The 12,558-nt window shown below is 40.5% G+C and overlaps 2 protein-coding genes across 4 annotated transcripts in view; both read right to left on the bottom strand.

The window, feature by feature from the left end:
- The window catches only part of LOC142238399 (protein qui-1), a 257,385-nt gene extending 248,302 nt beyond the window's left edge, over positions 1–9,083 (bottom strand). For 2 of the 3 annotated variants that reach the window (XM_075310038.1, XM_075310039.1), the window contains exon 1: positions 8,163–9,083. In XM_075310038.1, coding sequence (XP_075166153.1) covers positions 8,163–8,277 — 115 coding nt within the window. In that variant the 5' untranslated portion in view covers positions 8,278–9,083. The remainder of the gene's footprint in view (positions 1–8,162) is intronic. The other variant, XM_075310037.1, reaches the window with a different exon arrangement.
- A 7-nt stretch (positions 9,084–9,090) lies between these two features.
- The window catches only part of LOC142239988 (uncharacterized), a 235,093-nt gene continuing 231,625 nt past the window's right edge, over positions 9,091–12,558 (bottom strand). Inside the window, exon 6 of the mRNA XM_075311713.1 lies at positions 9,091–9,135. Within this exon, the coding sequence (XP_075167828.1) occupies positions 9,091–9,135 (45 nt within the window). The remainder of the gene's footprint in view (positions 9,136–12,558) is intronic.

Genomic DNA, 12,558 nt, shown 5'->3' with positions numbered 1-12,558 from the left:
GAGAAAATATTTTATTTTGAAAAATATTAATTAAAAACAAGTATATACAGCAGTAAATTCGGCCGGGCCGAATTTTAAATACCCACCACCATGAATCAAATATGATAGTTTACTTTGAAAACTCTTCGTCGTAGTGGGTTACTTCATAATATATAGAATTGTAGGGGGTTTGATGACAAATCTTCTCCTAAGGCAGTCAACTCCCGAAGACAAACTTTAAAGATTCTACCTATGAAGACCAGATAAGATTCTAGATTTATGAGAACCAATTTTGTTTGAGTTTTAGAGAAATTATAAACATATCGTGTATATGATTAAATTACGCCTTGATTTGAAATCTTAAATTTGTAGATTTTTTCCGCCATTATTTAAATAAATACGATGATTAAAATCTGGAAATTTTACTTTCAGTTTGAAGCAATTTTCATGATCAGTGCGCCTGCTATTTTAGAGAATTTTAGAGTTGAATAAACGAAAATACTTTATAAGAAAAGGAAATTTCGTTTGTCTAAAATTTCATTATAGATTACTAATTTCCAGCAAATCGGATAAAAACTACGTATTCTAGAAGCCCAAGAAATAAAGCCGGGAGATCGGTGTATATGGGGGCTATACCAAAACATGGACCGATAGGTACCATTTGCTACTCACATATTTGTGATCTTAAAATACCTCCAGAATTTCAAACAAATCGCCTAGAAAACATAGTCTCTAGACGCCCAAGAAGTAAAAATCGAGAGATCAGTCTATATGGGGGTTATACCAAAAAATGGACTGATATACCTCAATTTCGGCACACTTATTTGTGGTCTGAAAATACCTCTAGATTTCGAATTTCAGGCAAATCGGGTAATAAATACAGTTTATAGAAGCTCAAGAATTTCAGGCAAAGCGGATGGTAAATATAGTTTCTAGAAGCCCAAGAAGCAAAATCGGGAGATCGGTCTATATGGAGGCTATACCAGAAAATGGACCGATGAGCACCATTTTCGGCACACCTTTTTATGGTCCCAAAAGAACTCTAGATTTTCAATTTCAGGAAAATCGGATAGAAAATATAGTTTCTAGACGCGTAAGAAGAAAAATCGGGAGATCAGTCTCTATGGGGCCTATATCAAAACATGGACCGATGAGCACCATTTTCGGCACACCTTTTTATGATCCTCAAATACCTCTAGATTTCCAATTCCAGGCAAATCGTATTGCAAATATAGTTTCTAGAAGCCCTAGAAACAAAATCGGGATATCGGTCTATATGGGGGCAATACTAAAACATGGACCGATGGGCACCATTTTCGGCACACCTTTTTATGGTCCTCAAATACCTCTATATTTCCAATTTCAGGCAAATTGGATAAAAACTACGGTTTTTATAGGCCCAAGACTCCAAATCGGGAGGTTGGTTTATATGGGGGCTATATCAAAACATGGACCGATACGGACCATTTTCGACTCACCTCTTTAGGTCCCAAAATACCTCTAGATTTTCAATTTCATACAAATCGGATAGAAAATACTGTTTCTAGACGCGCAAGAAGCAAAATCGGGAGATCGGTCTATATGGGGGCTATACCAAAACATGGACCGATACTGACCATTTTCGACACACCTCTTTATAGTCCCAAAATACCTCTAGATTTTTAATTTGAGGTAAATCTGATAAAAACTACGGTTTTTATAGGCCCAAGACCCCAAATCGGGAGGTCGGTTTATATGGGGACTATATCAAAACTTGGACCGATATAGCACATCTTCGAACTTGACCTGCCTGCAAACAAGAAACTAATCTGTGCCAAATTTGGGGACGATAGCGCCATTATTGAAGGCTGTAGCGTGATTACAACAGACAGACAGACAGACAGACAGACGGACAGACGGACATGCTTATATCGTCTTAGAATTTCTCCCTGATCAAGAATATATATATACTTTATATAGTCGGACATCGATATTTCGATGTGTTACAAACGGAATGACAAACTTATTATACCCCCGTCACCATTTTATGGTGGTGGGTATAAAAATATTCTATGCACGTGTAAAAATTGGTGACTCTAATTAGATATGATTAGATCTCAAATTTTGGCACCTTTAAATTGAACCAGAGCTATGTTTGAGATATAATTAGATATAATTACACATATAGGGCAAGGTCGAACTTTAGATCTAAGTACATATAGGGCTATATATAATTATATCTAAGGTATTAGATCTAGGCCAATAGCGACTTCTGATTAGATCTACTTCCATAACAATTAGATATAGTTATATCTTTAGCAATCTTTTCATACTGTATTATATCTCTTAATTTTAACATAGGTACTTTACACTAAAAATATTTTTTTTTTTTCAAATAAAATAATTTTAACCCTTGTGTATGTGATAACACTGGAGCGATACCAGCGTGATGAGGTTCCGTGGGACCTACAATAAAAAAAGGATGGTAGAGAGGTTATCCCTACGATATTTTTCGATCATTTACTGTAGGTGGACTCTTCTATAATGCACAAATTGCATATATAAACATTTGGTTGTAAATATAGAGTTTTATTTAATTTTTAATAGGATACAGATAATGTTAAAATTTTTGATTAGTATACTAGTGGCCCTGATGTTTGACGCAGGCGTGGTACCTATAAGTATCCTTATACGTGCCAAGCAACAATATATTGTTTTTGTTGTTGAATGTTCTTAACAAACTGGATTTTTGAAGGAAAAACAATACGATTTTTTTTAGTGACGTTCGTTTTGCTCGCAGTATTATGTGCACCGTGGTTGTTTCAAACTTGGTCCAAATTGAGGCACATCTTGCCAAATTCCAGGAGCCGATAGGTCTGGAAAATGTATAGAAATATAAAAACTTATTTCGACCACGATTTCCATGAAGTTCAAATAACTTTTTTTGCACTTTTGCTCTCACTATATTGGATATATCAACGGAAGACATAAAATTATGTACTACCAAGCAACGAAACCAATGGAAACTTCAAAAATGACAAATTCTTCCAAATAACGGTATTTTCTGAAAGGATGTTAGTGTTATTAATTGTTCCAAATACGAAAATCGCAATATCTTTACACTGCTTTTTAAACTGTGCTAAAACCACTAATGTAATTAGTAATAGGTCCCATTGGACCTCATCACGCAGAATCGCACTAAACTTTTTCAAATTCCTACAAAAACCGATTTAATGATTCAATCACATAAAAATTTAAAGTTTTCAACTTAAAACACTTCAGTACAAGAAGTCTTAAACCATCAAGCTGAAATTCATATAAAAGATAAAGTTATGTATGAATAAAAATCAAAAAGGTCCAGCGGGACCTCATCACGCACAGAAGGGTTAAACTTGGGGTTTTTAAAACAGAAATATTTTGAGAAAACCCAATTTCCAATCTAGGTTCTATAAAATTAAAATTGGTATACAGATTTCAATTTTCAAATTTTCTAGTTTTTTTTGATACTTAAAAATTAAAAAAAAAAATCACATTAATGTTTAGTTTCAATTAAACATCACACTGAAAGAAATCGTACCCACGTCGAAAGATTTCATCTTTACTTTAAAGTCTTTTTTATTGGTTCCGGGGCAAAAAAGGGAGGAATTACTCTTAGGATACATATTAGATGCAATTCTCTTCGAAATTAAATCCGAAAGTGGTATAAAATGGTTAAAGAAGACGGTGACGGGTCTCATGCGAGACCCGATCCTAGAATCAGCTATCAACCAGCGGTATGTACATATTGTATAACTATATCTCGGCAGCACCAGCCTTGGCGGCTACCCCCATACGTTCCATATAGGGGTCACTAGTGTCTTGCATAAGCGAGATAGGCCTATACTGCACGGAACGGTATAATATGAAAATCAGACCACTACCTCCACTTATTGTGCGATTCTTACGTAGCACATTGTATCCATTACAATGGCGCAAGCCACAGGTGCCATTCAGCTGCGTCTCCTGGATTGCCGCGACACCGGTTCCCTTCCATTTCTTAAAGTCTACAATCTTACTAATCTTACCTCGCAAACATGATGCTCTTTCTGGAACTGGTACAACAATATTGGGTGCTGGTGGAGATGTCGGAAGGACAGGAGTACACTGAAGCGGCGATCTGTGTATTCTCTGAAGCCTTCCCAGGTGGCTTTCTTTTGGTTGATAAACGTCTGGCGTTCGGAGGATATGAAATCGGAGGGTCCAGATTTCCAATTTCAGACAAATCGCATAGGAATTGCGGTGTCCAGATGAACATTAAACCTAGTTGGTTGTTGTTGTTGTTGTTGTAACAGTTTATTGTGATCTCATCCATTTCATGTTATACGCTTGGTACATCAGCTTGTTGGCAGATCAAGGAACTCTGCGACTAAGGTGGGGTGTGTCCAGAGTGATCTGGTGGTAAGTCGGGTTGGTTTGGCTGGGCAAGAGAAAAGATGACGCGTGTCGTGTGGCCCTTGGTTGCAAATTGGACAAACGTCAGCTACGCTGCTATCAATCACCGATAAGTAGGAATTGAGGAGGCTGCACTTGCCTGATCTTAATTGGGCCAAAACTACCCTAGTCTGCCGTGGGAGGTCTCTTTCCACCGGTGCTATGGGCGGTGGTCGGACTCCAAGAACAGGATTAACCTTGTAGCTTCTCACCGCTTCAGCTACAGTATCCTCATGAATCCTGTTCAAACCTGCCTGGTACGCTGCTTGATCTAGAGGCTCTCTTTTATAGCGCTGGATCTCGCGCTCTAGATTATGTATATCAACCCTTACGTTCCTGGGTGGTGGTTGTGTATCCATAAGATGGTGGTTTGGATGATTACTGCGATAACAACCCAGGAGATACTGCTTTGACAACATGTAGTAGAGCCTTCGCACAGGGATGATCTTTGTCTCCATATAAAGGTGATCCAGGGGTGTGCTGCGGAGACACCCAGTCGCAGTTCTAAGAGCAGCGTTCTGGCAGGTTTGTATGTTATTCCACTGCGTATCACTGGTCTGCGGTGTCCACACTGGCGCTGCATAGTTTACCACTGACCGGCCAATTGCCTTATAAGTAGTTAGCAAGGTTTCTTTGTCCGCACCCCAAGTACTGCCGGCAAGTGACTTGAGGACCTTGTTTCTACCACGGAGCTTATTACAAATTGCAGTGGCATGGGCAGGTGACCTAAAAAGGCTGTCGAATGTGACCCCAAGAATCTTAGGGTAATTTGTGGTCGGAATTATTACTCCATCGACTCTGATATTCAACTGCCTGCGCACTTCTGCCGTCCATGTAGTAAATAGTGTGGCTGAGGATTTGGTGGGGGATATCTTCAAGTTTCTCGCAGTGAAATAACTGGTAAGATTAGCTATGTAGACGTTCAACCGATCGCAAATGTCATCAACATTGGGCCCAGATGCCAAGATTGTACAGTCATCCGCATATGATACAATCTCGACGCCGTCAGGAGGGGGTGGAATCGAGGACATGTAGAGGTTAAACAGTGCCGGAGATATCACCCCACCTTGGGGAACTCCCTGTTTAACTCTACGCGGTCTTGACTTTCTGTCCCTGAATTCCACGTACGACTGGCGTCCACACATATAATTCAGCACCCAACGCTTCGCTCCTGTCGGTAGGGACGTATTCTCGATGTCCTCAAATAATGTGCCATGGTTGACCGTATCGAATGCTTTCGATAGGTCAAGCGCCACGAGGACCGTCCTATGACACGGCCTGGGCTGGTTAAGTCCCTTATTAATATGTGTCGAAATGGCATGTAATGCTGTTGTCGTACTATGTACCTTACGGAATCTATGTTGATGGTGGGCAGCTGGAAAATTCTCCACAAGGCTGGGGAGGAGTAATGCCTCAAGTGTCTTGGCTACTGGCGACAGAAGGGATATCGGTATGTACGATTCACCTTTGCTCGAATCTTTGCCCGGTTTCAGTAGTGGAATCACCCTTCCCATTTTCCAGACTTCGGGTATAATGTGTGATTCCAAAGACAAATTGAGGAGTCTGGTCAGGTACTCAACTCCCAGTATTCCCAGATGCTTCAGCATTAGCATTGAAATTCCGTCAGGGCCCAGCGCCTTAGATGGTTTCGCGCTGTTGATGACATTGGTAACTTCGGCTGCAGTAAATTGTGGTGTGTCATCGGCTCGGAGACCACGTACACGACGGGTGGCTCTCCTTTTCGCTCTATCACTCTCGGGATGCTCGACAAACTGTCGGTTGAAGTATTTGGCGCACCTCTTCGGATCAGTCACAGTCACGTCGCCAAATGTGACTGAAATCCCATCATCCCTTGTGGAGGGGTTCGAGAGGGCTCTAACTGTTGACCACAATTTACCAGTTCCTGTTCCTAAGTTACATTGCTTCAGGTGCTCTAACCAAGTGTTCCGCTTGTGCTCGTCGACTATCTTACTAATCTCTAGATTTAGTTCTCTGATTCTAGGATCAGCAGGGTTAGCACGACGGCGTTCATCACGCTCGTCTGCGAGTCCCGCCGCTTCGGCTGGGAAGTTGGGCCTCACTTGGGCAATTCGACCAGCGGGTATGAAGCGAGCGGCTGCTGCGTTGATGATGTCCCGGAACTCCCTCTGGGCAACATGAACATGTGAGGGGGACGGGAGCTCACTGAAGCGGCGATCGGTGTATTCTCTGAAGCCTTCCCAGTTGGCTTTCTTTTGATTAATAAACGGCCGGCGTTCAGAGGTTATGAAATCGGAGGGTCGGTTGATGGTGAGAATTATGGGGAGGTGGTCCGAACCCAATGAAATGACGGGTTGCCAGGAGACGTCATTTATCAGACCAGGCGATGCTAACGATAAATCTGGCGAACTGCTGCAGTCACCCATAATTCTCGTGGGGGCCTCTTCGTTCACCGTGCAAAATGTGGAGTCGTCTATCTGCTCTGCCAAAGCTATGCCCCTCTGGTCATTACCCAGGAGAGAATGCCAAAGTTCATGGTGGGCATTAAAATCTCCTAGAACCAATCGGTTATGCCCGCTCAACAACCACTCAATGTTTGGGCTATAACCTGGAGCACAGCTACCAACCGCCGGTATGTACACATTGTATAGCTCTATCTCGGCAGCCCCACACTTAACCGCTACCCCCATACATTCCATGTACGGGTAATTAGTGTCTAGCACAAGCGTGATAGGTCTATACTGCACGGAACGGTGTAATATGAAAGCCAGGCCACCACCTTCATTTCTTGTGCGATCCTTCCGTAGGACATTGTACCCATCACAATGTCGTAGGCTGCAGGTGGGATTCAGCTTTGTTTCCTGGATCGCCGCGACCCTTATCCTTTTCCGATTCATAAAGTCTATAATCTCACTAATCTTACCACGGAGCCCGTTGCAATTAAATTGCAAAAATTATGCACTCTCCGGAACTGGTACAACAATATTCGGTGTAAGATGCTGCGGCGGAGAATATTGTTGTGCGGGAGAAGTCGGCGGGGTCACATAATCAGATGACCCACTGCTGCTGTCATTGGCACAGCATCCTGCCACGAAGTCAGTTTGACTATACTCACGCAGCGATGTTAGGCCGGAGCAGTTCCGGAAGTGCACCCATTCCATGCACCGGTTACACCTCACCGAAACCGAGCGATGGTGAATTCGATTTCGGCAGACGGCACAGTACCATGGTCTGGGGTTTTCCTCTATCTCGGCTCGGACCAAAAGCAGGCGGAGAAGGCTCCCCGGGATGCACCTTCTCCAACACGAAAAAACGGACGAGACAACACGTACACTGAGGTGGCAGCCGCTGGCCGATGGCTGGTATCCATCGAGTCAATCCGGTGCGTAGAACCCGCCGCCGTGGCGGGTTCTACCAACCTAGTTGGTTGGTCGGTTTATATGGAGGCTGTATCGAAACTGGCCACCCGCATTTATTGTGCTTACCACCACAATACAAGCAATGTGTTTGTGAGTTCTAATAGAGTTTGATAAGGAGAAGGGCACATACAATTAGGTCCAGCTGAATTTAAAAGTCTATTTAGTTGCCCTTACAAAAATTAGCCTTTAATGCAAAAATACTCTCTAACAAATTAAAACAAGAAAAGGTCAATTTCTATGCCATTAGCGTATTTAACTTAATGTGTATTTCGCTGGCTAAATTCTTTACCCAACAATATGACAAACAAAAAAAAAAGGAAGAGAACCCGAACTTACCTTGTTTTAAGCTGGAAACGTAAACTTTAATCAGCAAAGGTTTGGGCAAACGTGTATTGCAACTTGTAATACCCCGGAGGGCACTTAGGACGCCCTCATCTATGGGCACTGCCATGATGATGACGCTGACGCTATGTGTAACCTCGGTGTGGAACGATGATTGTATGGTTTCCTCTTCTCGTACTCAGAGCTGGAGTTTAGAACCTCATGTGTTTTTGGTAGCCAGTTATAAGGTGGGTTGGGTAGGGGTGATAGGTGTCTTAAGGCTACTATTGCTTTGTGTCCCTTAAGATGCCTTCCTTATTGTATTTAATATGTTGGAGGGTGTTTCGTTCGGATCCTGTAAATATTTTATTATCCTTACTTTGTTATTCCTTTGGTGTGCACAAGTTTCAAGTTGTTTTTTATGGTTCGTTGCATGTGCCTGTTGTATGGGGTTCGAATTTAAATGAAATTGATTTCCAGATGACAACAAATTTTTCCTACTTCTCTGCGTTTGTTGGTTTTGTGGGTAACAATTCCAGAGTACAAGCTTACCGGTCTTCAAAATAATGCAAAAAAACACAAACCAAGAGAGCTCAAAAAAAAGGATCACCCTTTTTTGTTGGTGTGTAAGTGTGTCAACCTTTGCGAAAAGTGTTTATTTCATTATGTAGGCCTTTCATGTCGGCCTATAAAAATTCGTTTATGTTTGCTTTTATTTGTTGGCGTTTCTTGGGATTTTATTGCTTTTGTTGTATTGTATACCAGGGTATATGGAAGTGGGCTTAACTTTGTTCTTTTGTCAATGCTGGCACTTTTCATTTATTTGGTACATTTTCATATGTCCTTTTTTTTTTGGCGAGGAAGGAGTTGTATTTGTGAGGTTGTGAGGAGCATTACCGTTTTTACTCAGCATGTTATGTTGTGGAAAACCCGTGCTTGGAGTTTATGATGGTTCATTTTGTATCCAAAGAATCCTAATATGATAATTCTGCAATGAAACGGGAAAATAATAAAATGTTAATATTTGTTGCTTACTTTTAGTTTTTTTTTTTCATTCATTTAAGGTGTAGAAGAGAACTTTCAATATATTAATACGGAGAGATGGTTCAAATTAACTTTTTTTGGTTTTTGCTAACAATTTGTCAATGTCTAATGTCATATATCTATATAAAATGTATAAAACGTTCCAGTAAACAAATTTTGAAGTTGTTCTAAAGGCACAACTTTAAAAGCACTTCTAAGAATGTCTTCCCAAAAATGTAATTTATTTTTACTACACAGGAAGTTCTGTTAATTCAATTTTTATACCCTAAAGTCAGGGTATAATAACTTTGATCTGCCAAACAAATAAGGAAAGTCTACACTGAAAAAAATCATGACCGGTTCCAAAGATTTTGGCATTACTTTAACAATTTTGGTATTGATTTCGAGCCAAAGATGCGGAGAATACAAGTAGGGATACTTTTAGGACACAATTCTCTTTTGTGTACTTGACTCTAGGAAGCAAATTTTAATTTTTCGCTTTTTATACCCTCCACCATAGGATGAGAGTGTATTAACTTTGTCATTCCGTTTGAAATATTGCTCTAAGACCCCATAAAGTATATATATATATATTCTGGGTCATAGTGAAATTCCGAGTCGATCTAAGCATATCCGTCCGTCCGTCGGTTGAAATCACGCTAACTTCCGAACGAAACAAGCTATCAACTTGGAACTTGGCACAAGTAGTTGTTATTGATGCAGGTGGGATGGTATTGCAAATGGGCTATATCGGTGCACTTTTACGTATAGCCCCCATATACACGGACCGCCAGATTTGGCTTGCGGAGCCTCTGGGAGAAGCATATTTCATCCGATCTGGCTGAAATTTGGTGCGTAGTGTTACTATATGGCCGCTAACAACCATGCCAAAATTGGTCTTTATCGGCCCATAATTATATATAGTCCCCATATAAACCGATCCCCAGATTTGACCTCCGGAGCATCTAGGAGGAGCAAAATTCATCCCATCCGGTTGAAATTTAGTACGTGGTGTTAGTATATGGCCGCTAACAACCATGCAAAAATTGGTCTTTATCGGCCCATAATTATATATAGTCCCCATATAAACCGATCCCCAGATTTGACCTCCGGAGCATCTAGGAGGAGCAAAATTCATCCGATTCGATTGAAATTTGGTACGTCGTGTTAGTATATGTTCTCTAACAACCATGCAAAAATTGGTCCATATCGGTCTATATTATATATAGCCACCATATGAACCGATCCCCAGATTTGACCTCTGGAGCCTCTTGGAGGAGCAATATTCATCCGATTCGGTTTAAATTTGGCACATTGTGCTAGTATATGGCCGTTAACAACCGTTACAAAATCGGTCCATATCGGTCTATCTATATATATAAAATTCAAATTATGTTTGTTTATTTGTTTGTTTGTTTGTTTGTTTATTTGTATGTTCCGGGTTGGCGCGAAAACGCCTGAACCGATTTACTTGAAACTTTCAGAGATCGTGGGGGGCACTCATGTGCTGAAAATAGGGTACCTCATTTTTTGACATATGGTCGCGGAGAGGAACCTCCCCTTTGTCCGACTTTTTGAAAATTAGACCAAAGTTGACCGATTTGCTTGAAATTTTCATTGAAGGTTGGGGTTGGCATCTAGACAAAGATCCGCTACTTTATATTTTGATATTTGGTGGCGGAGGGGGACCTCCCCTTTGTTCGACTTTTTTTTAAAGTACAGTGAAAAAACTAAAATTCTCTAAATTATCTGAGATTTACAGAGAACATGCGGTGCGGTTATGGAATTAATATGGGGTACCTGATGATTTCATGTGTGGACGGAGAGGGGGACCTCCCCCTTGCCATACTTTTTGAAACTTGGAACAAAATTATGCGATTTGCTTGAAATTTTCATTGAATGTTGGGGTTGGCATCGAGACAAAAATCCGCTATATTTTTTTCGATATTTGGTCGGGGAGGGGGACCACCCCTTTGACCGACTTTGTTTTTAAAGTACAGTGAAAACAAAACTAAACTCCCCCGACTGAAATTTTACGGAAAAAATAGGTGAGGTTATGAAATTTATATCAGGTTCCTGATTTTTTAATAAAGATAAAAGGGCATAGGGAGACATCCGCTTCTCTTAAGTACATACAGAGAAACAATTTAACTTTACCGAGTTACTTGAAATTTACAGAGGACTGGGGAGAGGTTACGATTATTAATAGTTGATACCTGATTTTGTGATATTTGGACGGAAGAGAGGCCGCCCGTTTAGGCTTATAATTTGCTTGACATTTTCTAGGACGTTTACAAAGATACGCTACATCACTTTTCGATATTTGGTCGGCGAGGAGGTCCTTCTCTAAAACTGCAAAAAAATTCTTAAGCTTTCTTGAAATTTACAAAGGAAGTGGAGGATAGTTATAAACGAAGAGACAACCTTCCTTGCACCACTCTTGAAGGAAAGTTTCAAGAATTTTCAGGGGAGGTTAGGGGTGCTATTCACCACGGTGTTTGTCGATATTGTATCGGGGAAAGTAACGTCCCTTTAAAACAATAGAGCAAAATTTAAACATCTCCGATCTACTTGAAATTTACAGGGAACGTGAGAGGAGGTGATTAAATTTATACATGATTTTTAAATTAGTATATGATGAATATAGGGTACGTGATAGTCCGATATCAGGTCGGAGTGGAGCGAAGGTGGGGAGAGGATTCCCTTTTGTCCGTTATTTTTTCTTAAATGGAAAGTAGAGGGTTGTCCATAAATGGGAACTCGGTAAATAATTGTATGATTTTTGCACAGGCTTCTGCCAGACTTCTTTTTAGTAAAGAGCGGGTTCGTTTTTGTCCGTTTTTTTATTCTTAAGTTGAAAGTAGAGGGTTGTCCGTAAATGGGAACTCGGTACATAATTTTATGATTTTTGCACAGGCTTCTGCCAGACTTCTTTTTAGTAAAGAACTTAAATTTACATGAAATTGGCAGCCAACGTAGAGGGTGCATCATTTTACAATATTTTAGCAAATGTTATTGTGGTAAAATTTTTTACTACTTTTGCTTTTTCCGATTTATTGGATGGAAAACAGTAATTCATTGTATGTTATTATAATATAGTGCTTAATTTTCAGATATGTTGAGGAGAAGGATACCTCTCCTTGACAAACCACACTTAAAATTCACAAGAAATATACAAGATTGTCCAACTACTTGAATACAGAACACTATTAAAAAAATTGGAGGAAAGGGCACACCCTCTCCCGCCATATTTGTACCTACAAACGAAAAATCAAGTAGTCCGATTTGTTTAAAAGAATTGAAATCTTTTCGAATTTGTTTTCAGCACTTGCGTAACTTAGTTGACTAAGTTAACGCAAAATGTTCCTCCAAATACGCTTCGGAAGGC

Source organism: Haematobia irritans, chromosome 5, assembly GCF_050003625.1.
Source record: "Haematobia irritans isolate KBUSLIRL chromosome 5, ASM5000362v1, whole genome shotgun sequence".
NCBI lineage: Eukaryota > Metazoa > Arthropoda > Insecta > Diptera > Muscidae > Haematobia > Haematobia irritans.
This window is presented reverse-complemented; position numbering and strand designations above follow the sequence as displayed.